At 43.7% G+C, this 25,517-nt stretch overlaps 1 protein-coding gene across 3 annotated transcripts in view; it reads right to left on the reverse strand.

Moving 5' to 3' along the window:
• LOC115465250 (ubiquinone biosynthesis O-methyltransferase, mitochondrial-like) overlaps positions 1-25,517 on the reverse strand; it is a 63,069-nt gene that overhangs the window by 10,311 nt on the left and 27,241 nt on the right. For all 3 annotated transcript variants that reach the window (XM_030195654.1, XM_030195653.1, XM_030195655.1), the window contains 2 exons: positions 20,949-21,048; positions 765-1,007 (listed from right to left, as the gene is read on the reverse strand). In XM_030195654.1, coding sequence (XP_030051514.1) covers positions 765-1,007; positions 20,949-21,048 — 343 coding nt within the window. The remainder of the gene's footprint in view (positions 1-764; positions 1,008-20,948; positions 21,049-25,517) is intronic.

The following is a 25,517-nucleotide window of genomic DNA, read 5'->3' on the forward strand; positions in this document are numbered from 1 at the left end:
TTCGAAGAATAACTAGTATGCTTCATGTCAGTAGGTTTTGAAGTATTTAAGACTCAGAACACAACTGTCGGGAGGAGTGGCCTAGTGGGTAGGGTGGTGGACTCTGGTCCTGGGCAACTGAGGAACTGAGTTTGATTCCCACTTCAGGCACAGGCAGCTCCTTGTGACTCTGGGCAAGTCACTTAACCCTCCATTGCCCCATGTAAGCCGCATTGAGCCTGCCATGAGTGGGAAAGCGCAGGGTACAAATGTAACAAAAATAGATACTATTGGAGATTCTACATGGAGTGTTGCTACTATTGGAGATTCTACATGGAATGTTGCTATTCCACTAGCAACATTCCATGTAGAAGGCTACGCAGGCTTCTGTTTCTGTGAGTCTGACGTCAGACTCACAGAAGCAGAAGCCTGTGCGGCCACATTGGTGATCTGCAAGGGCCGACTTCTACATGGAATGTTGCTAGTGGAATAGCAACATTTCATGTAGAACCTCAAATAGTAGCAACAGTGGAGGAGTGGCCTAGTGGTTAGGGTGGTGGACTTTGGTCCTGGGGAACTGAGGAACTGAGTTCGATTCCCACTTCAGGCACAGGCAGCTCCTTGTGACTCTGGGCAAGTCACTTAACCCTCCATTGCCCCATGTAAGCCGCATTGAGCCTGCCATGAGTGGGAAAGCGCGGGGAACAAATGTTAAAAAAAAAAAACCTGCCTGATGGAACACCCCCTACCCCAATTTAAAAAAAAGAAAAAAAGTCAAACCTTACTTTTAACACTCGATAGCAGCATTTTATAAACGACTCCACATCAGCCACATGCTCCACTACTTCCGAAGCAACGACTGCAGTAAAGGCCTCTGCAGTGTCTGCCACAATTTCTTCCAAGGTACTGGTTTTGTACTGGATCAGCTTATCTAGGACCGGATCAAATGATTTGTGGAGCTGAGCTGTTTTAATATTATCTTCCAAAGGATCGATTCCAGTAACCACTGCTCCCAGCCTGCCTAAAGGCTAAAGATTAAAAATAAAAACACATCATCACTTTCATTAATAAACAATGGCATTTTTCTTTTTAAAGCACACTTTTGTTAGCAAACACAAGCATCATTAGATCAAACACTTTTCCTTTCAAAGCCAAGTGCACCTACTATGACGCTCATCAAAGTGCGGCACTTCTTTCGGCTTACACTAGCTCTTTCAATTATTTACTCGAAAAATGACTCAGGTACTATGAAGTCAACCTCTAGGGCCCAGCTTTCCAACAAACTGGGAACCAATTATTTCATGATGTTCTAAGTAATTTTTACAAATTTTATTTATTTAAAAAATGTATACAGCCTCTCCTTGGACGTGTTAACTGGGAGCTGAAAGGCTCCTCACTGTCTACTCTACTACTACTACTATTATTAAACATTTCTATAGCGCTACTAGACTTACGCAGCGCTGTACAAATTAACATGAAAAAGACAGTCCCTGCTCAACAGAGCTTACAATCTAAATTGGACAGACGAACAGACAGCTAGGGGTGGGGAAATTGCAGTGGTAGGGGTGATAAGTGAGGGTGTTGAGTAAGAGAGTCATGGTTAGGAGTCGAAAGCAGTAGCAAAGAGGTGGGCTTTAAGCCTAGAGTTGAAGACAGCCAGAGACTGAGCCTGACGTACCGGCTCAGGGAGTCTATTCCAGGCATAGGGAGCAGCGAGATAGAAGGAACGGAGCCGGGAGTTAGCAGTGGGGGACAAGGGGGACGACAGGAGACATTTACCCAGCGAACGGAGTTCACGGGGAGGAGTGTAGGGAGAGATGAGAGTGGAAAGGTAGTGAGGAACTGCGGTGATTTAACCAGAGCTGACATTGTGATGTCATAATGCCTCAGTCCACCAATGCCTAAGAGCCAACCTCATCAGTGATGTCACAATGGCTTGACTGTCCTATACTTGGCTCATACTACTACTACTACTATTAAACATTTCTATAGCGCTACTAGACTTACGCAGCGCTGTACAAATTAACATGAAAAGACAGTCCCTGCTCAACAGAGCTTACAATCTAAATTGGACTGACGAACAGACAGCTAGGGGTGGGGAAATTGCAGTGGTAGGGGTGATAAGTGAGGGTGTTGAGTAAGAGAGTCATGGTTAGGAGTCGAAAGCAGTAGCAAAGAGGTGGGCTTTAAGCCTAGACTTGAAGACAGCCAGAGACTGAGCTTGACGTACCGGCTCAGGGAGTCTATTCCAGGCATAGGGAGCAGCGAGATAGAAGGAACGGAGCCGGGAGTTAGCAGTGGGGGAGAAGGGGGACGACAGGAGACATTTACCCAGCGAACGGAGTTCACGGGGAGGAGTGTAGGGAGAGATGAGAGCGGAAAGGTACTACTGACTTAATTAAATCAACTTCTAGAACCAATACCTCTCTAGTTTAAAAAAAAAATATGCAGAAATCAAATTTAGTTGACATGACAGTTTTAGTAGCGATAGTGAAGTTACTTACCCGGAAACAGGTATTTTCCGAGGACAACAGGGCTTAGTCTCACAAGAGGATAATGCGGCGCCGCGTTGCCCGATCCGGACTTTATGACGAGATATGAGCTTTTGTGGAGCGCGAGACACATTCCACCGTGCATGCTCGGGTGCTTTTCCGCCTACCGCTCGTGCGTGGTTACCGCAGTTAAATACTACAGCAAAAAAATAAAATAAAATTAGGAGACAACTTCTAGGGGATGTGGGACAGTTTGCAATAATATAAGCCCTGCTGTCCAAGGAGAATACCTGCTACAGGTACGTAACTTCGCTTTCTCTGAGGACAAGCAAGCCATTAATTCCCATAAGTGGGATATTCCTAGCATCCAGGCTCACAGAAAACAAACACTGGTCAACTGGGCCTCGCAACAGCAAGGACAGAACTCAGATAAACCTAAAACTATATACAACTGACAGTACTGTACGCTATAGAAATGATAAATAGTAGTAGTAGTAGTATTGCACAGGAGCAGTACAGCTACTTCTATCCTGCAGAAGCTCTAAAATAAAACGGGCCTAGGGGGGTAGAGTTGGATTCTAGACCCCAAACAGATTCTGCAACACTGTCTGCCCGAACCGACTACCACATCGGATATCCTGCTCAAGGCAGTAATGAGATGTGAATGTGTGGACTGAAGACCACGTCGCAGCCTTGCAAATTTCGTCAATGGAGGCTGACCGCAAGTGGGCTACCAACGCAACAATGGCTCTGACACTATGAGCCTTGGCATGACCCTCCAGTGTCAGTCCAGCCTGGGCGTAAGAGAAAGAAAAGCAATCTGCCAGCCAATTAGAGATTGTGTATTTCCTAATGGCGACCCCTATCCTGTTGGGATCAAAAGAAACAAAAAGTTGGGCAGACTGTCTGTGGGGCCTTGTCCGCTCCACATAGTAGGCCAGTGCTCACTTGCAGTGCAAGGTCTGCAAGGTGCTCACGCCAGGATGGGCATGAGGTCGGGGAAAGAATGTTGGCAAGACAATCAACTGGTTCAAATGAAACTCCAACACAACCTTTGGAAGGAACTTAGGGTACATGTGGAGGACTACTCTAGACTTAGTATAAGGTATATCTACCACTAAGGCCTGAAGCTCACTGACTCTATGAGCTGAAATAACAGCCACCAAGAAAATGACCTTCCAGATGGCAGGAAGTTAGTGGCTCAAAAGGAGCTCTCATCAGCTACGTAAGAATGACACTGAGGTCCCATGACACAGGTGGAGGTTTGACAGGGGGCTTTGACAAAAGAAAACCTCTCATGAAGTGAACAACTAGAGAACTAGAGGCTGTCCAGAGATGGGCTTACCCTCTACATGCTGATAAGCACTAATTGCACTGAGGTGAACCCTTACGAAGTTGGTCGAGACCAGACTCAGAAAGGTACAAAAAAAAAAACCAAAGTTCTGCAGACCGGGCATGAAGAGAAGTCAGAGACGCAGTCCTCTATTCACTGCAGTAAAAAAAGAACTCCAGTAGCCACGCACAGGCGGTGGGCAGGAAGGTACTTGAACATGAACTTGCTCCACAAAAGCTCTTATGACTTGTCATAAAGCCCGGACCGGGCAAGGTGGCGCCGAATTACCAGGGCCGTGCTGACCCGGTAAGCGAGGTAAGCATGGCAGGGGGGCGCTTCCCTTGGGGGGGGGGGGGGGGGCGCCGCCGCACCATGCTCACCTCGCTCGCCATCCCTTTTCTTTTTTTTTCTTTTTAAATTTACCTCCGTGGCGGCGGTTCCGGCAGCGCAGCGTCAGGGAAGGAGGCGGCGCTCCCGACGTCTAGCCTTCCCTTCGCTGTGTTCCGCCTTCTTCTGACGTGACGTCAGAAGAAGGCGGAACACAGCGAAGGGAAGGCTAGACGTCGGGAGCGCCGCCTCCTTCCCTGACGCTGCGCTGCCGGAACCGCCGCCACGGAGGTAAATTTAAAAAGAAAAAAAAAAGAAAAGGGATGTTGGTGGGGGGGGGGGAGAGAAGAGGGTGGGCAGCCGCAGTTGAACAATGGGAGCGGAAGGGCAGGGGAGAAACGACTACTACTACTTAGCATGGATGCGAAGGGGGGGGGAGAAGAGGGCGGGCCAGGCTGGGACATGGGAGAGAGAGGAGCATGGATGCGAGGGGGTGGTCATGGAAGGGACAGAGGGGAATTGCTGGAAAAGGATGAATGGAGGGGGCAGGGGACAGAGGAGCATGGATGGGCATGGATTGAGATGGCAGGGCTCAGGGAGAGAGGGGAATTGCTGGAAAGGGATGAATGGAGGGGGCAGGGGACAGGGGAGCATGGATGGGCATGGATTGGGAGGGCAGGGCTCAGGGAGAGAGGGGAATTGCTGGACATAGAGGGGAAGGAAGAGAGATGAAGGAGATGAAATGAGGGAAAAGGAAGAGAGGAGAAAAACTGCACATGGATGAAGAAAATAGGCAGAAGCTGAGGACCAGAAATGAAGAAGAAAGGAGGAAAGGAAAGAAATAAATGGAAAGGAAGCCCTGGAAATGGAGTTAAGAGGACAGATAGCAGCAGAATCAGATACTGGGCCAGCATGATCAGAAAAAGAAAGTCACCAGACAACAAAGGTAGAAAAAAAAATCATTTTATTTTCATTTTAGTGTTTGGAATATGTCCACTTTGAGAATTTACATCTGCTATCTTATTTTGCAATGTATAGCAATTTGTTTCTAAGAATATTGCTGACAATTCCTGTCAGTGTGGCAAGTGGTGAGCGATCATTTTAAGGGGGGGGGGGGGGCGCCGCCGCTGCCGCCGCCGCCAACTGATAGTCTGCAGGGGGGGGGGGCGCCAACTGATAGGCTGCAGGGGGGCGCTAGAGACCCTAGGCACGGCCCTGCGAATTACCCACATGTGAGAATTAATGCCCTGCTTGTCCTCGGAGAATTGATACTAACTGGTTAAGTAATGGCCTAAAAGGAGCAGGATACCCTGTCTGAAACTGCAATCCTAAAAATGTTCACCTTTTATTCTTTGGAAAGGACAGTTCTTTATTACTCAGATCAAATTCTCTGAAAACAGGAGTATTGCACAGGAGCAGTACAGCTACTTCTATCCTGCAGAAGCTCTAATAGCCCTAGACAGTATATTCTTAAAGTTAAGTGGTGAGGTTTTTATTTTGTTGTTGTTCAACTACAGTGATTAAAAAAAAAAAAAAAAAAAAACCCCACCAACTGATACACACTTATATTCTGCAACTACCTTCAAGTTCAGTGAGATTACATAAGAGTTCAGACAAACCTGAAGAATTATTGTACAATCAAGGCAGATATATAAATACAAATAAAATTAAAACATAAAAATAGAAACAACCCTAAAAATTAATAGAGATACTTATTTTTACAAAATACATTTTTAACTGTTTCCTAAAAACCATATAATCAGAAAATTTTCGAATCTTAGTTGGTAAAGAATTCCAAACTTGCGTAGCTAAGAGGCTGAAAAATCTGTTTGGAACAAATTACTCTAGGATTAGGAAACTGCAAAAGTAAAGGATTTCTTAAAAAAAAAAAACATCCATAGACCAAGACAAAAGAACAATTAAATCCTTCATATATACTCGAGCCTCGTCATAAGTATTTTGAATACAAAGTACATAATTTAAAATAAAGTCGGGCCTCCACCAGAAGCTAGTGCAATCTAATCACTTCTTAGAGGTAAGTACATTTTTCAGAATTTTGGTAGGCCTAGCCTACAACTAACTACAAAGAATATTCTCTTATCTTCCTCCCTCACAATCCTCTCAGCAGCAAAGGAGCCAACAAAGTGTGTGTTTCCCCTCCACTTCTGAAGTACAAAGGAAACAGTAGGGAAAAGTAGTATCAGCAGGTGTTAGGAGACAGAAAAAGAGTAAACAGAAAATTGCAGGGGGAAAGATGAGGTGCCCAAATGGAAAAGGAATGGATAAGAATCAAACGAAATAAGAGGGGAAAAAAGCAAGAGGTAACTGGTTTCCCCCAATAATTTAAGCCTAAGGTTTGTTTTGAGAGACCTGGAGTGGAGGAGTGGCCTAGTGGTTAGGGTGGTGGACTTTGGTCCTGGGGAACTGAGGAACTGAGTTCGATTCCCACTTCAGGCACAGGCAGCTCCTTGTGACTCTGGGCAAGTCACTTAACCCTCCATTGCCCCATGTAAGCCACATTGAGCCTGCCATGAGTGGGAAAGCACGGGGTACAAATGTAACAAAAATAAAATAGATACTATTGGAGATTCTACATGGAATTTTGCTACTATTGGAGATTCTAGATGGAATGTTGCTACTATTGGAGATTCTACATGGAATGCTGCTATTCCACTAGCAACATTCCATGTAGAAAGCTGCGCAGGCTTCTGTTTCTGTGAGTCTGACGTCCTCGTCAGACTCACAGAAGCAGAAGCCTGCGCAGCCACATTGGTGATCTGCAAGGGCCGACTTCTACATGGAATGTTGCTAGTGGAATAGCAACATTCCATGTAGAATCTCAAATAGTAGCAACAGTGGAGGAGTGGCCTAGTGGTTAGGGTGGTGGACTTTGGTCCTGGGGAACTGAGGAACTGAGTTTGATTCCCACTTCAGGAACAGGCAGCTCCTTGTGGCTCTGGGCAAGTCACTTAACCCTCCATTGCCCTATGTAAGCCGCATTAGAGCCTGCCATGAGTGGGAAAGCGCGGGGTACAAATGTAACAAAAATAAAATAAAAAATACATTTTAATTGACTTGTTTTAACCAATGAAGTAATAAGCATCCCATTCTGTGAGATTTTCAAATGGGAGTCCAATTTTGTTTAATTATCCCAAAACTCCTTATGTACGTAGCATACTCCACTGGTAAATTTGGAGTACGTCAAGGGGCTAGAGGCATCTATGTTTATGTCTGAGTCTATATTGAATTATTTAGGAAAATCATGGTACCATTCAAGTTGTTGTCAAGGTACTACTACTACTACTTATCATTTCTATAGCACTAAAGTACCCGAAAAGCTCCACTCTGGCCCATCCAAATCTACTCAGTCTCCATCAGGGCACAGACCACAGACCACAGACCACAGAAGTAAGCCCAGCACAGATTTTCCTACCTAATCTCCCCTAAGCTTTTTTGGATCAGATCCTGCTAAACAAGATTCCTTTGTGTTTGTCCCATGCATTTTTGAATTCTGTTACCGTTTTCATCTCCACCATCTCCCGTGGGAGGGCATTCTAGGTATCTATCACCCTCTCAGTGAAAAAATACCTCTTGACATTATTCCTGAATCTGCCCCCTTTCAATGTCAGATCATGCCCTCTAGTTCTACCATCTTCCCGTCTCTGGAAAAAGTTTGTTTGCAAATTAATACCTTTCAAATATTTGAACATCTGTAACATATCACCCTGGTTTCTTCTTTCCTCTAGTGTATACAGCAAGTCTCTCCGTTTAATTCTTGCTGCCTAACCCCATACCATTTTCATCGCTTTTCTCTGAACCACTTCAAGTCTTTTGACACCCTTAGCAAGATAAGGCCTCCAAAACTACTACTACTACTTAGCATTTCTACAGCGCTGCCAGGGTTACGCAGCGCTGTACAAGTTTAAACATGGGGAAGGACAGTCCCTGCTCAAGAGAGCTTACAATCTAAAGGTAAAAACTATGTAGTCAGTGTAGGTATCAGGAATGGGAAGGTGGTTAGGCAACAAAAGCAAGGGAGAAGAGATGGGCCTTGAGTAAGGACTTGAAAATGGGCAGGGAGGGCGCATGGCGTATGGGCTCAGGAAGTCTGTTCCAGGCATAAGGTGATGCGAGGCAGAAGGGGCGGAGTCTGGAGTTAGCGGTGGTGGAGAAGGGTACAGAAAGGAGTGATTTGTCCTGAGAGCGGAGGTTACGGGTGGGAACATATGGGGAGAGGAGGGTAGAGAGGTAATGGGGGGCTGCAGATTGAGTGCACTTGAAGGTCAATAGGAGAAGCTTGAACTGTATACGGTAGCGGATCGGGAGCCAGTGAAGCGACTTGAGGAGAGGAGTGATATGAGAGTATCGGTTCACGCAGTAGATAAGACGTGCGGCGGAATTTTGGACAGATTGAAGGGGGGATAGGTGGCTAAGCGGGAGGCCAGCGAGGAGAAGGTTGCAATAGTCAAGACGAGAGGTAACGAGCGAGTGGACGAGGGTTTGGGTGGTCTGTTCAGAGAGGAATGGGCGAATTTTGCTAATATTATAGAGGAAGAAGCGACAGGTCTTAGCTGTCTGCTGGATATGGGCAGAGAAGGAGAGGGAGGAGTCAAAAATGACTCCGAGACTGCGGGCTGAAGAGACGGGGAGGATGAGGGCGTTGTCAACAGAGACAGAAAGTGGGGGAAGAGGAGAAGAGGGTTTGGGTGGAAAGACAAGGAGCTCAGTCTTTGCCATGTTCAGTTTCAGATGCCGGTTGGACATCCAGGCAGCGATGTCTGAAACTGAACACAATACTCCAAATGGGGCCTCACCAACGCCTTTACAGGGGCATCAACACCTCCTTTCTTCTGCTGGTTATACCCCTCCCTATGCAGCCTAGCATCCTTCTGGCTGTGGCCACCGCCTTGTTGCACTGTTTCGTCGCCTTGAGATCTTCAGACACCATTACCCCAAGGTCCCTCTCCTGAGCAGAGCTTACCAATCCCTCCCCTCCTATCCGGTACATCTCTTTTGTATTTCTGCATCCCAAGTGCGTCACTCTGCACTTCTTGGCATTAAATTTTAAATAAAACAAAAACATATAAAAAAATCAAAATAATATTACAAATTTCATCTAAAATAAATATTAATAATTAATAAACAATAGAAATATTAATGTTTGTGGGGATTGACTAAGTGCATTTGAGGAAGATTTTGATTTTTACTTTTGTTTTGTATTTTGTTTTATAATTTTGTTCTCCTGATGACGCCTTTGTAAGGCGAAACATGGCGATCATGTAGGGAACAAGGAACATGGACTACTGAGAACGTTGTCAAGATATGGCTGATTTGAGAATTGTTGTGGATTTCGTAGAGAGTTTTGTGCACAGTGGATTACGAGGGTTTGGGAAACTTGGAGTTTGTTTGGATCATGAGGGAGCTGCCTCTGAACAAAGGACACTGATTATTGCATCAGAAGATATGACCTGAAATTGACATCTTCACTTCCTTTTGCAGATAAGTGGACAATTTTTTTTTTAATTATTTTGCGAGTTATATTGTAATTTCTGCTTTGAATTTAGAAATATTAGGGAAGTAGGGTGGACTGGTGCAGTGATGGAGGACAGCGCATTTGTTTAGGAGTTGCTTCTCCACTGATCAATATGCACTTGGTCTGAGCACTATATAATTAATATTAATATTTATTTTAGATGTAATTTGCAATATTATTTTGGGATTTTTTTTATATGTTTTTGTTTGAAGAATTGTTGAAAACCGGTCTTGTTGGTACCCTCAAAGATACTATATATTGATTAAATTTTAACTGCCAGACCCCTAATGGTAAAGTCTCACAGTCCACTCAATTTGTTGGGATACTATTCACGTCAAAATAGCCAATGCCACTCGCCAGACTGAAAGTCCCAGGCACTCAAGGAAGGATTGAATGAAAGTTCCCAATCCTGCTTTACACCACAAACAGTTCCCATCCAGAGGCCAGACTGTGCTCCCTTAGCACGGCTTGGTAAAGTATCGTTAACTGGGTCTCCTGTAAATCTATGGACTTAGCAAATTCATATACAGTCGTAAACACTTCTAGGAATTGAGGGCAATCGTTTATGGTCCCCAAATCCTGGTTCTGTTTGCTTGAGACCCCATCTAGCACTTACTTCCTGTCCCTGAATGAGCCCAAGAGAAAGAATAACTCGCACAAAAATTACTACAAAATGTCAATGCTTTTGGGAGCTGAGTCATAGTGTTTGCTTAACTTCAGCGAAATGATACCTAACTAGCCCAACTTCCCTAAGTTCTTTGCTCTTTTATTAAAAAAGCATTAAGTCATGGGTTAGCAAGTCAACAGGTTTACGTCATCAATCATGAGACACAAATTATGAAACATCATTGGTTCAGGTTATACTTTGCCACCATCAGCAGGTTAGAAGGGGTTCAGGCCAAAGTTCAACAAGAATGAGGAACTCTACTTGGGCTGGCCCACATTATTTCTGCGTGGCCAGAGATCTGGGGGTATGTAAACTAAGGGCGCATTTTATTCTCAGTTCCCTGTCCTTCCCTTATTTACAAGATATGGAAGACAAACTCCGGCATCTGGACAGGACATTACTTACTAAACAGACTTTAAACTGTCAATTCAGCATGTCAGCTAAGCTAAACAGTTCAGTGACAAGCCTTTGTTCATTTTTTCATCTTAATTTCCCATTCTAACCTTTCACTCCCAATTTCCATTCTATATGTGTGGGGGGAACCACTATTTTTTAACCACTATTTGTTCTCCAATTTAGGCCTCATCCATGTAACATATCCCCTGGCTATCTCTGATGGACAAAATCACCTGCTTCTTCCTACACGGGCACACTAAGGAAGACAATCAATCTGCTTCCTAAGCACAGTAAGTTGCGGCTTGCTCTAATCATCTAGGCGAGACATATGGGTATGACGTAAGGAGCTAAGTTCTCCAGAAAGGCGAAGCAGCTCAGCTTCTCTAGTTTTCCTTAATCTCTTAGTATAAGCTATTATAAGGACCCTGATAACTGCTTTGGAAGTTTGGACACCTCCTAATGCATTGATGAAGTGATATCAGAAGTATTCCGACCAGCGCTCTCTCAAGTAACTGTGGAAACCAGGATCCTGGTATAATAAGAGTGGAAATTTCTACACACTCTTTAGGTTCAGACACAATAGATAGAGTTAATATCACCACGGAATGGTCAGAAAGTTCGATAACCAATGTAAGTACATAAGTAATGCCACACTGGGAAAAGACCAAGGGTCCATCGAGCCCAGCATCCTGTCCACGACAGCGGCCAATCCAGGCCAAGGGCACCTGGCAAGCTTCCCAAACGCACAAACATTCTATACATGTTATTCCTGGAATTGTGGATTTTCCCCAAGTCCATTTAGTAGCGATTTATGGACTTGTCCTTTAGGAAACCGTCCAACCCCTTTTTAAACTCTGCTAAGCTAACCGCCTTCACCACTTTCTCCGGCAACGAATTCCAGAGTTTAATTATACGTTGGGTGAAGAAAAATTTTCTCCGATTTGTTTTAAATTTACTACACTGTAGTTTTATCGCATGCCCCCTAGTCCTAGTATTTTTGGAAAGCGTGAACAGACGCTTCACATCCACCTGTTCCACTCCACTCATTTTATAGACCTCTATCATGTCTCCCCTCAGCCGTCTCTTCTCCAAGCTGAATAGTCCTAGCCTCCTTAATCTTTCTTCATAGGGAAGTCGTCCCATCCCCGCTATCATTTTAGTCACCCTTCGCTGCACCTTTTCCAATTCTACTATATCTTTCTTGAGATGTGGCGACCAGAATTGAACACAATACTCAAGGTGCGGTCGCACCATGGAGCGATACATTATAACATCCTCACACCTGTTTTCCATACCTTTCCTAATAATAGCCAACATTCTATTCGCTTTCCTAGCCGCAGCAGCACACTGAGCAGAAGGTTTCAGTGTATTATCGATGACGACACCCAGATCCCTTTCTTGGTCCATAACTCCTAACGTGGAACCTTGCATGACATAGCTATAATTCAGGTTCTTTTTTCCCACATGCATCACCTTGCACTTGCTCACATTAAACATCATCTGCCATTTAGCCGCCCAGTCTCCCAGTCTCGTAAGGTCCTCTTGTAATTTTTCACAATCCTGTCACAATTTAACAACTTTGAATAACTTTGTGTCATCAGCAAATGTAATTACCTCGCTAGTTACTCCCATCTCTAAATCATTTATAAATATATTAAAAATATCCTCATATCCGCCACCTGGGAGAGCAATGATATGGACAACAGAAAATCGTCTAGTATAAACCTTGTGTGGGTTCAAGAAAAAGGTATAATCCCACTCTTAATGACCCCCAGTTGTCTCAGGATGAAATTGATACCCCTGCAATCATGATCTTTGTGTCTTGCTTTAGATGGATTACAGTCTAATAACAGATCTCTCCCAAAAGAAGTTGGTAGTCAGGGAAGGCCAGCACCAATACCACCAGAGCAGAGTATAATTTATGGTCATAAACATTTGGCGCATAGATGTTGTATAACAATAATTTACGACCCCATAATTCTCCAGCCAATAGAACATATCGACCCTCTTGGGAAAATTTGTGTAGATGGAAGGGTAGTTGTTTATGGATCAAAATTGCGACTCCTCTCAGTCTCCCATTAAATGCCAAGTAGCCAAGCTCCCCCCCCCCCCAGCCCACCTCAGCTTTTCATGTTCAGGGACAGTGAGATGAGTTTCCTGAGGTAGGCTACATCAGCTCTCTCCTTTTATAACTAGGAAAAAAATCTTTTTTTCCTTTAATAGGAGAGTTTATACCAGCAACATTTAGAGTAAGTAATTTCAAATTAACCATTATGCAAGTATATAGAAGGTGTAAAAGAATAAACTAACAATGTGCAGCACCAAGCAGACCCCTAAAGCTAGGCCTACCGGGTAAAAAGTTCAAAAAGTCGCCTCCCACCACATGGTAAATGGAAATCCCACAGTATTCAAGCATTGAATAACTATACCCCACACTACCCTCCCACTGCTAAAAATCCCTCAACATCCAAACACACGTTCACAATTGCAAACCCTCCCATCCCCACTCCTCCCCCCCCCCCAAACTGAAGCCTCATTGGCCTCCATCAAAACCTTCAACATACCCTTAGCCTCATGCTAAGGGTCAAAACAACAAATGCTAGCGCTCTCGTGGATTATTCTGCATTAACTAAGGAGTATATATACTCTAACAAGCATTAGATCTCCTGAATGTCTAGAAAATGAAGTAACAGCGATCACCCCCAAAAGGTGAAGTAACATAATGGTACCAAGCAGGCAAATGACAAAGAATCATAAAGTCAATACACTGCCCCCCCCAGGCCATGCAGTGGGCCATCTTTATAACTGTATAAAGGCTAAAGAAAGGAGAGTGGCCCAGTCCAAAAGGTAGAGAGAAGCATAAAAACAAAAGAAATAGAAAACAACAGGACCCCAAATACGGCCAGGGAGACCCCCACTGCAGCAATAAACAGGGGAAGCAGATATCATGAAAAGGGGGATCACAGATGATCTCTCTACCTGTGGTCATCTTCCCCAAGAAACACTATTGGTAAAGTCTAGATCCACGCCAGTAATTAATCCCGGGGTAAAAGGTTAATAGGCCCCTGGAGCCAGATAAAGGTGAATCACACATATGCTGACTTTGCCCCAGTTTCACAATCTAGGGGCCCTGCAGGGCAACAGAAGAGTCTGAACCAGCAGGACCACTACAATGCTAAAATTAATAACAGGTCATGGCGCTGCTGTCCTCCACCTCTGCAAATTCTCTCTGGCAGCTGAAAAAGACAGTCATGAGCAGGGAATCCACTAGAGTCAGACACAGGCTCTCCTTCTTTTGGCGCGACCTCCATCAGCTCTTGCGTGTTGATGGTATCCCCAAAATTTTACGCAGCCTCTTTCTCTTTGAAGGGTAAAGGCTTTTCCACTGTGCCACCCTTTCAGTTTCGCTGGGTATGCCAATGCAAAATGCACTCCCCAGTGATACAAAGCCGAACAGACAAGCGCTCCCTCTGTAAAGCTAACCAAGCTGAACAATCATTAAACAGCAGAATTGTTTGGGTTATTATAATCCAACTAATCCACTTTTCGGTAAACTTCCTTTTCAGCCCAGTTAAGAAAACAGGTGATGGCAGTGCAGGGCCTGGTACCAGTGTCTCTGCTCGCCCAAATACGATGGACTCTCACACAAAAGTATAGGTGTTACAATTCAGGCCCAGTTGAATGGGGAGCCATGTGCTAAAGCATTTGTACAGTTTAGGGTCAGAAACCGCTTCTGGGAATCCCAAAACCCGAAGGTTATTTCTGCGAGCTCTATTTTCCTGTTCCTCCATCTGATCTCTCAGCTCAGCGTTTTCTTTTTGCGGAAGTCCCAGTTGTCCGGCCACTCACATGGCCTCGTCCTCCTGATCCGATACTCTCCGTTTCACCTCCATCACACTGTGGGAGTGGGTGTTGAATTTTTCGTTGATTTCATCCACTACAGATTGTAGCTTACTTAAACGGTCCTCCACTGCTGTCATTACTATTCTGGAGATTTCCTGGGCAAATTCCCCTGCCGGCACGGTGCCATCCGCCATCTTGTTTTCCTTCGACGCTGGTTTTCCCAAGGCTGCTTATGGGGTCTCTGTGGGCATACTGTGCTTCCACTGCTCAGCAGCCTGTCCACCACCATCCCGTGTGTTCCAGCAGGTCCTCCGGGTTCAGTAAGGGATAGAAAACCCCTCCGGAAAGAGACATCTAGCAGGTTTCTGCAAGTTCTCCATGGAGCCCAGCTCTGCCGCTGCTTGCAAGGAGGCAGACATCACATGATCCTCTAATAACAGCCTCTTTCACTTTTCCCTTTAACCATGCAGGCTGTCATCTGCTCTTAGGAACATAAACATTGTCGCACTGGGACACACCAAAGGTCCATCAAGCCCAGTATCCTCTTTCCAACAGTGGCCAATACAGGTCACAAGTACCTGGCAAAATCCCAGAACAGTAAAACAGATTTTATGCTGCTTATTCTAGAAATAAGCAGTAGATTTTCCCCAAGTCCATCTTAATAATGGCTTATGGCCCTTTCTTTTTGGAAGTTATCCAAACGTTTTTTAAACCCTAAGCTAACTGCTTCTACCACATTTTCTGGCAACAAATTCCAGAAATTAATTACAAGTTGAGTGAAGAAATATTTTCTCTGGTTTGTTTTAAATACTACTTAGTAGCTTCACTGCATGCCCCCCAGTCCTAGCACTTAGTGATTCACATCTACCTGTTCCACTCCACTCATTATTTTATAGACCTCTATATCTCATCTCCCCTCAGTCATCTCTTCTCCAAGCTGAAGAGCCCTAGCCGCTTTAGCCTTTCCTCATAGGGAAGTCGTCCCATCCCCTTTATCATTTTTGTCGCCCCTCTCTGTACCTTTTCTAATTCCACTATACTTTTTTTGAAATGAGGTGATCACAATTCCACACAGTATTCGAGCTGCAGTCGCACCATGGAGCAATACAAAGGCATTATAACATTCTCATTTTTGTTTTCCATCCCTTTGTCATCAACAATGTCACTTAGATCCTTTTCCTGGGCAGTGATTCCTAAGGTTGAACCTTGCATCACGTAGCTATAGTTTGGGTTCCTCTTTGCTATATACATCACTTTGCACTTGCTCATATTAAATGTCATCTGCCATTTGGATGCCCAGTCTCACAGTCTCGTAAGGTCCTCTTACAATTTTTCACAATCCTCTTGTGATTTAACAACTTCGAATAATTTGTGTCATCAGCAAATTTAATTATCTCACTAGTTATTCCCATCTCTAGATCATTTATAAATATGTTAAAAAGCAGTGGTTCCAGCACAGACCCCTGGAGAACCCCACTATCTACCCTTCTTCATTGAGAATGCAGACCATTTAACCCTAATCGCTCTCTTCTATCTTATCTTTTAACCAGTTTTTTAATCCACAATAGGACATTACCTCTTATCCCATGACTTTCTAATTTCATCAGGAGTTTTTGAAAATCCAGATACACAATTTCAACCAGCTCACCTTTATCCACATTTATTCACTCCTTCAAAGAAATGTAGATTGATGACGCAAGATTTCCCTTGACTAAATCCATATTGGCTTTGTCTCATTAATCCATTCTTATGTATATGCTCTAAAATTTTGTTCTTTTTAATGGTCTCTACCATTTTGCCACAAGATTTCCCTTGACTAAATCCATATTGGCTTTGTCTCATTAATCCATGCTTAAGGATATGCTCTAAAATTTTGTTCTTTTTAATGGTCTCTACCATTTTGCCACAAGATTTCCCTTGACTAAATCCATATTGGCTTTGTCTCATTAATCCATTCTTATGTATATGCTCTAAAATTTTGTTCTTTTTAATGGTCTCTACCATTTTGCCACAAGATTTCCCTTGACTAAATCCATATTGGCTTTGTCTCATTAATCCATTCTTATGTATATGCTCTAAAATTTTGTTCTTTTTAATGGTCTCTACCATTTTGCCACAAGATTTCCCTTGACTAAATCCATATTGGCTTTGTCTCATTAATCCATGCTTAAGGATATGCTCTAAAATTTTGTTCTTTTTAATGGTCTCTACCATTTTGCCACAAGATTTCCCTTGACTAAATCCATATTGGCTTTGTCTCATTAATCCATTCTTATGTATATGCTCTAAAATTTTGTTCTTTTTAATGGTCTCTACCATTTTGCCACAAGATTTCCCTTGACTAAATCCATATTGGCTTTGTCTCATTAATCCATTCTTATGTATATGCTCTAAAATTTTGTTCTTTTTAATGGTCTCTACCATTTTGCCACAAGATTTCCCTTGACTAAATCCATATTGGCTTTGTCTCATTAATCCATTCTTATGTATATGCTCTAAAATTTTGTTCTTTTTAATGGTCTCTACCATTTTGCCACAAGATTTCCCTTGACTAAATCCATATTGGCTTTGTCTCATTAATCCATTCTTATGTATATGCTCTAAAATTTTGTTCTTTTTAATGGTCTCTACCATTTTGCCACAAGATTTCCCTTGACTAAATCCATATTGGCTTTGTCTCATTAATCCATTCTTATGTATATGCTCTAAAATTTTGTTCTTTTTAATGGTCTCTACCATTTTGCCACAAGATTTCCCTTGACTAAATCCATATTGGCTTTGTCTCATTAATCCATTCTTATGTATATGCTCTAAAATTTTGTTCTTTTTAATGGTCTCTACCATTTTGCCACAAGATTTCCCTTGACTAAATCCATATTGGCTTTGTCTCATTAATCCATTCTTATGTATATGCTCTAAAATTTTGTTCTTTTTAATGGTCTCTACCATTTTGCCACAAGATTTCCCTTGACTAAATCCATATTGGCTTTGTCTCATTAATCCATGCTTAAGGATATGCTCTAAAATTTTGTTCTTTTTAATGGTCTCTACCATTTTGCCACAAGATTTCCCTTGACTAAATCCATATTGGCTTTGTCTCATTAATCCATTCTTATGTATATGCTCTAAAATTTTGTTCTTTTTAATGGTCTCTACCATTTTGCCACAAGATTTCCCTTGACTAAATCCATATTGGCTTTGTCTCATTAATCCATTCTTATGTATATGCTCTAAAATTTTGTTCTTTTTAATGGTCTCTACCATTTTGCCACAAGATTTCCCTTGACTAAATCCATATTGGCTTTGTCTCATTAATCCATTCTTATGTATATGCTCTAAAATTTTGTTCTTTTTAATGGTCTCTACCATTTTGCCACAAGATTTCCCTTGACTAAATCCATATTGGCTTTGTCTCATTAATCCATTCTTATGTATATGCTCTAAAATTTTGTTCTTTTTAATGGTCTCTACCATTTTGCCACAAGATTTCCCTTGACTAAATCCATATTGGCTTTGTCTCATTAATCCATTCTTATGTATATGCTCTAAAATTTTGTTCTTTTTAATGGTCTCTACCATTTTGCCACAAGATTTCCCTTGACTAAATCCATATTGGCTTTGTCTCATTAATCCATTCTTATGTATATGCTCTAAAATTTTGTTCTTTTTAATGGTCTCTACCATTTTGCCCGGCACCAACATCACTGGTCTATAATTTTCCAGATCACCTCTGGAACCCTTTTAAAAAATTGTATCAGCTCTGCTCTACACTGATGTTATGGTAAACTCCAGAATAGTCACTTAACTGCTAGCCTATGGAACTGTAATAGAGACTTTAAATGCTAAACAAACAAACAAAAAAAAAAACGTATTCCTTAAACTGCCTTTCCTAAATAAGCAGAGTAACAATAATAAAGACCCTGAGATTACCGATTTAACTCTTCCCTTACCAATGAAGTTGTCCTGCTCTGGAAGTCCTCTCACAGCACCTCTTCTGTACAGAGAACAACTGAAAGTCTGGCTTACTTATATGTCTTTGCTACTTCCATGCATTGCAATCAGTGTGACAACAGGGCCTGCTCTTTTCAACCTTCCTCTTTAATCAATCAGTCACTGTGGCTTGATTGACAGATAACTGAACACTATCACAGTGTTTCTTACTTCCTAACAGGAAGACCCTTTGTAAAAGATTCTCTGTAAAAGGTAACTTTCTCTAGCAAATAATTTTAAATAGAAATACACAAGTATGACCTTGCTTTCTGATAGGTATTCCTTTTATTTGAAATGGCTAAGCTGTGCTGTAAACTAAGGTTAAAACTCTAAACTGAGGTTTCCTGTGACTATCGGTTCTGTTCTACACTGACGTTATGGCAAACTCTAGTACAGTCCCTTAACTGCTAGTCTGTGGAACTGTAATAGAGACTTTAAATACTAAACAAACAAACAAACAAACAAACAAAACCCAACTTATTCTTTAAACTGCCTTTGCTAAATAAGCAGAGTATCTTAAACCTAAAGACTATGGATTACCTATTTAACTCTGTCTATCTTTCCCCAAGTTTAAAAGTAATCGCCCAGCAAATAATTTACTGATGAAGTTGTCCTGCTCTAAAGTCCGTTTCACAGAAATATGTAGAAGGTGAAAGGTGGGAAAGGATTGTAGCTTAGTATTTGGGAAGAAAATATAGCACTAGAAGCAAGGTAACGAATGGGAAATCAGTTCATTTGGGGGGTGGGGGGGAAGGGGTGGCAACTGGGCCCAAATACTGTAGTCATACCCAGGATAACGGGGTTGTGAGAGGCAAAAAGTGAACTGAACTGGTTGTCAGGCCAGCTCCCATTTTTAGGCCGGTGGCGGGGCTGGTGGTTGGGAGGCGGGGATAGTGCTGGGCAGACTTATATGGTCTGTGCCAGAGCCAGTGGTGGGAGGCGGGGCTGATGGTTGGGAGGCGGGGATAGTGCTGGGCAGACTTATACGGTCTGTGCCCCGAAGAGCACAGGTACAAATCAAAGTAGGGTATACACAAAAAGTAGCACATATGAGTTATCTTGTTGGGCAGACTGGATGGACCATGCAGGTCTTTTTCTGCCATCATCTACTATGTTACTATGTATGTAATTTTTAAGTCACTAATATCAAGAGTGTTAAAATCAAATTTAAAAATCAATCCACAAAAGGCAGGATAACAATTAAGGCCTCCGATCATACCATGCCCCAATATAAAAATCTACCTACATTAAAAAGCATGATAGTTAAGATTTTAAAAAGGCAATCCTTTTATTGGACTAATATATCAAAACAACCACCCAAATAATGTAAGGTCCTAGTTCTTTCTGGATCATTATGGATCTTTACAGGTTCGCTGGCCCTTTGGGTGTATTAAGCAAATCTCAAACTCTGTAGGTCCCATTGTACAGGTGAGGTATAGTAAAAATACAATATACAGATCTGTGAAATTAGTTTTATCCATGTATATAGATACTGGCAGACTTGTGTTAAGTGTGCCTATAAATACCCAGCACAATATTTTATTTATTTATTTATTGCATTTGTATCCCACATTTTCCCACCTATTTGCAGGCTCAAAGTGGCTTACAGAGTGTGGTTATGACGTAATCATTTCGTGATAACAGGAACAATTCTTATAGTTTGAATGTTGGTAAGAGAAGATAGGCATAGTCATTTCATGTTAATAAGTACAATTATTACTGTTTAAAGATTAGGTAAGGGAGGATAGAAGGAAAGGGTTAGGTAGATTAGAGGTGAACTGCGGTAACTGTGTGGTTGTTGAAGTAGTTTTGTAGGCTATGTATTTTCCTTGTAGGCTTTTTGGAAGAGATGAGTTTTCAGAGATTTGCGGAAGTTAGTTAATTCGTCAATGGCTTTCAGGTCTGTAGGTAGAGCATTCCACAGCTGCTTGCTCAAGTAGGAGAAGGTGGTGGCGTGTGTCAGCTTGCATTTTAGTCCTTTGCAGCTGGAGAAGTGCAGATTGAGATATTTGCGGGATGGTCTTACAGCCTTTCTATACTGAGATGGGTCAGCACAGTGGTACAGGCATGTGGATGGATGGAATGTTAGGCCTGTGTTTGACCAATAAATGTGTTTGCCTTTATTTGTGCATTCAAGTGGCTTTACCCACGTGGCAGCCATAGTACTTTTATTTAAAGTGAAAACCTATGCAACACTGATCCTGGCTCTGCAGCAAATTTCAAGCTGAAAATGCTAGGGAAATACTGATCTACTGGGCTCCTTATCAATGTTTAATAAGCATGTCAGCTGAGCCCTACATAAATAATTTCTAAGAAACAAATTAACTTCCTCCCATTTTTCTGTTATTGAAGAAAAGAGGAACGAAAACAAACATGTAATATATTCACCTCAGATAACAATCCTCCACCACAGCCAACATCCAGAAGCGTTACACCTGCCAGAGGGCTTCCAGTTTCATGGTCACCGACCCGATTTATCAGTGTGTCTCTAGGAAAATGAGATCAGAGTATGTGTGTTGGGAAGGGTGGGAGGAAAAGATAGTTTATATACAGTTAATCATTTAACCTAGATCTCACTATAATCTTTAATCAGGGACTTTACCACAACGACCTAGCCTTACAGCCACATTTTGCCATATAAAATACAACCTCCCCTCTCCCCACTTCTGCCATGAAGTGTCAAGAAGCAACCCTTACAGTAATAAAAATACTGAGGCACTGGGAGAGGGGGAAATGGATATATGCTCTGCTTGGGTCATAGAAACACAGACATTTGTGGGCCCCTATCACAGACCCCAATTTACTGATCATCCCTCTAACCCCTCCACACAATCACCACAAATCACACTCACTGTTCAGCTACCCTGCCCCCAGCCGCCACACCTCCTCTCCAGAAGTTGTGCAGGGAAACTGCAGGCCCCAATTCTGGGTGGTGTCATAGAAGTAGGCTGTGAATGAGCATGGCGACTGTGATTTCACATGCTTCAAGTAGAGTGGTCTAGTGGTGGAGTTGGATTTAGCTCATGCCTTTTTCAGTAGCAGGACAAGGCGAGTTACCTACTGTACCTGAATAAATCATTATGTCCTCAGAGAACTTACAATCTAGGGTGCAGAAGATCAAAAGCAAACGTGACCGCTAGAGGCCATTAGCGCCAGACTAGCAGCCACGTTTGCTTAAGTCCCAGGATCAGAGCCGGCGAGTATGTGTAACAATGTGCTCGTCGGTTCTAAACGCTAATACATTGGTATTCCTCCTCAATGCTCAGCGGACAGCGCACTGCTACCGCTGTAAAACCCTACGCCAGATCAGAGTTGGCGTTAGGGTTTACTAGAGCACTAGGGAGCCCTGTCCAGCATGCATCTGCATGCTAGCAGGCCCACCCACATTCTCACCAGATGAACTGAAGCTGACCCTCCCCCTCATCCCAAGCTGGTAACACGGGGACTGGAGATCCGGTGGATCTCCAGCCCCCCCAACCCCCACTCACACTCAAAAAAAAAAAAAAAAAAAAAAAAAAGCCCTGGTGGCCCACAAACCAAAGCCCCACCCCACCTGGTGGTCTAGTGGCCCCCTCTCCGCCCCCATACCTTCGTGGTGGAGGGAGTAGCACACTCCCCCTCCTCTTCCAGTGCAGCCTTCAAAAAGAAACTCCCTTATATGGTAAGGAAGCACTGGGCAGGGCACCACCATTTTGAAGGCAGTGCTGGACGAGGAGGAAGTGAACTACGAGAGGAGGAGAGGGAGGGCTCCGATAGACCAGGGGCGTACCCAGAAAATAGATTTTGGGTGGGCCTAGGCAAGAACTGGGTGGGCACCAAGTGTTCTCTCCCCCCCCCCCCCCCAAAAAAAAAAATAACTCAGCTGGTGAGAAAACGCTTCTTTCAACCTTGGCAGTCTGCAGCAGGCATGCGCTGAAAACTGAGCATGTGCAGGTGCCAGTAGCGTGGAGACTAGCATTTTTGTTACCATCAGGGCCACCTGTGACTACGCCACTGTGATAGACACCAGGGAGCATGGGGTTGGAGCGGCAGACCACTTGGGCTGTCAGGGCTAATTTTTTGGGTGTTGGGGGGGGGGGGGGGGCTGGAGATCCACCGATCTCCAACCCCCGTGTCACTGTCTGGGGGGGGGGGGGGGGGGACTTGGGGTGGAAGGTCTGGGGGTCCCACGAACCTCTGTTTGACAGGTCCGGGATTTTGACAGCCCGGAACTGTCAGTAGCGTGGGAGGATTGTGCCTGAGCATCCTCCCGCATTTTTCTCCTATGATCAGAGATAATAGTGTGCTTAAATTTGCATGCTATTATCTCTGATCATAGGGGTGGTATAGCCTCGTGCTGATCCTGTGCTAGTTTTACAGCGCTGTTTGGAACAGCACGGGGCTTCTGATCATCTGCCTACAAGTTTGTAACTCAAGCAATGGAGGGTTAAGTGACTTGCCCAAGATCTCACTGGTTAGAACACTGAGCTGAGAACCAGGGGAAGCTGGGCAAGTGGAGGAGTGGCCTAGTGGTTAGAGTGGTGGACTTTGGTCCTGGGTTCGAGTCCCACTGCAGGCACAGGCAGCTCCTTGTGACTCTGGGCAAGTCACTTAACCCTCCATTGCCCCAGGTACAAATAAGTACCTAAGCTGCATTTAGCCTGCCATGAGTGGGAAAGTGCGGGGTACAAATTAAAAAAAAAAAAAAAGTAATTTTCAGCCTTCACTGCCTTTAGTACAAACTAGAGATGCCAACAGCAGACTAACTAATGAAAAAAAAAGGCAAAATAAAATAATTTATATCTTTCTTTGGAGTCACTTCAACTTAAACAGTTATATGGGTAAACTTATTATGGGTAGGGGTATGATGTATTTGATATACTACCTTTCTGTGGTACAACCAAAGTGATTTACACATTAAATAAAGGAAACTTTTTCTGTCCTTAGTGGGCCCACAACTTTTTGTGCTTGGGGAATTGGAGGACGTGGAGGGGCATAATCGAACGCAAACGCCCATCTCCATGGGCGTCTAACGGGTACGTGAAGGGGCGACACATACCATATTTTCGAAAAAAATGGGCGCCCATCTTTTTTTTCGATAATACGGTTTGTGCCAAGCAAATGCATCGGATGTGTGTGGATTTGAGCTGGTCGGTTTCGTTTTTCAGTGATAATGGAAACCAAAGGCGCCCAGCTCAAAAACGAACAAATCCAAGGCATGGGGTCGTGGGAGGGGCCAGGATTCGTAGTGCACTGGTCCCCCTCACATGCCAGGACACCAACCGGGCACCCTAGGGGGCACTTGTAACAAGTAAAAAAAAAATAAAAAAAAGTTAAATACTTCCCAAGTCCATAGCTCCCTTCCTTTGGGTGCTGAGCCCCTCAAATCCCCCCCAAAACCCACTGCTCACAACTCTACACCATTACCATAGCTCTTATGACTGAAGGGAGGCACCTACAATGTGGGTACAGTGGGTTTTGGGGGCGGTTTAGAGGGCTCCCATTTACCAGCACAAGTGTAGCAGGTAGGGGGGGGTGGGCCTGGGTCCACCTGGCTGATGTCCACTGCACCCACTAACAACTGCTCCAGGGACCTGCATACTGCTGTGATGGAGCTGGGTATGATATTTGAGGCTGGAATACAGGCTGGAAAAAAAAGTTTTGAAAGTTCTTTTTTTTTGGTGGGAGGGGGTTAGTGACCACTGGGGGAGTCAGGGGAGGTCATCCCCGATTCCCTCCGATGGTCATCTGGGCAGTTGGGGCACTTTTTGGGGGCTTGTTCGTGAGAAAAAAATGTCCAGAAAAAGTGACCCAACTTCTCGCTAAAAACGTTTTTCTTTTTTCCATTATCGGCCGAGGGCGCCCATCTCTGCTCGGCCAATAAACACGCCCCAGTCCCGCCTTCACCACGCCTCCGACACGCCCCCGTCAACTCTGTTCGTTCCCGCGACAGATTGCAGTTGAAGGCGCCCAAAATCGGCTTTCGATTATACCGATTTAGGCGCCCACCGGAGAAAGGCAACCACCTCCCGATTTGGGTCGAAATCTGGGCGCCCATAACTTTTGAAAATAAGGCTGTAAGTGACTTGCCCAGGGTCACAAGGAGCCGCAGAGGGAAATCAAACCCGGTTCCCCTGGTTCTCAAACCCACTGCACTTCTATTAGGCTACTCCTCCACTCCATGTGCTCACTAGGCTGAAACGTTCCCTTCTTTTAGTACCAGTGGATTTCCCCACTCCAACCCAACTTTTCCAAGGGAAACTATATGGCACTGTCCCCACCAGAAAAATACGCACGCACTCTCTTGCTGCTCATGTGCAACTCTATCCATCATCATCATGTAAAACTTGCTGACAGCTCTTCAGCACTCCTCTCATCTTTCCCACTCCCCCTCCTCTATCTAGGACCCTCACTGGTTCTACTATTTCTCTCCACAGTCAGTCCAGTGCCCAAACTCAATCCTCTACCTCACTTGCAAAACACAGGAACCTTCCCTGGCTCACTCCATTTCTTGGCTAGTACTGTTTTCCTACTGGTACAATCCTACCCCAGTCTCTGCTGCTCTGCCGCAGCCAGACTGATATTCGGAAAGACGAAAATACTTTAGTGCTAAACCCCTCAGAGAAAAATTGCACTGGCTTCCACTAAAGGATCGAGTCACATTCAAGATATGTACCTTAGGTCATAAGATTATTTTTGGCGATGCCCCATCTTATATGTCAAACCTCATAGATCTACCAGAGAGAAACAACAAAAGCTCATCACGTACTTTCTTAAACCTCCATTACCCCTATTGCAGAGGACTTAAATACAAATCAATACATACATCTGTACACAACAATGGAATGACTTACCAACCACTATAAGAAAAACACGCGACCTGATGACCCTTCGGAAACTATTGAAGACTTACGTATTCAAAAAAGCGTACAAAATGGATCCCTCAGAACGATCCGACTCCTAAACTACACCAGACAC

The sequence above is a fragment of the Microcaecilia unicolor genome, chromosome 3 (assembly GCF_901765095.1).
Source record: "Microcaecilia unicolor chromosome 3, aMicUni1.1, whole genome shotgun sequence".
Taxonomy (NCBI): Eukaryota; Metazoa; Chordata; class Amphibia; order Gymnophiona; family Siphonopidae; genus Microcaecilia; species Microcaecilia unicolor.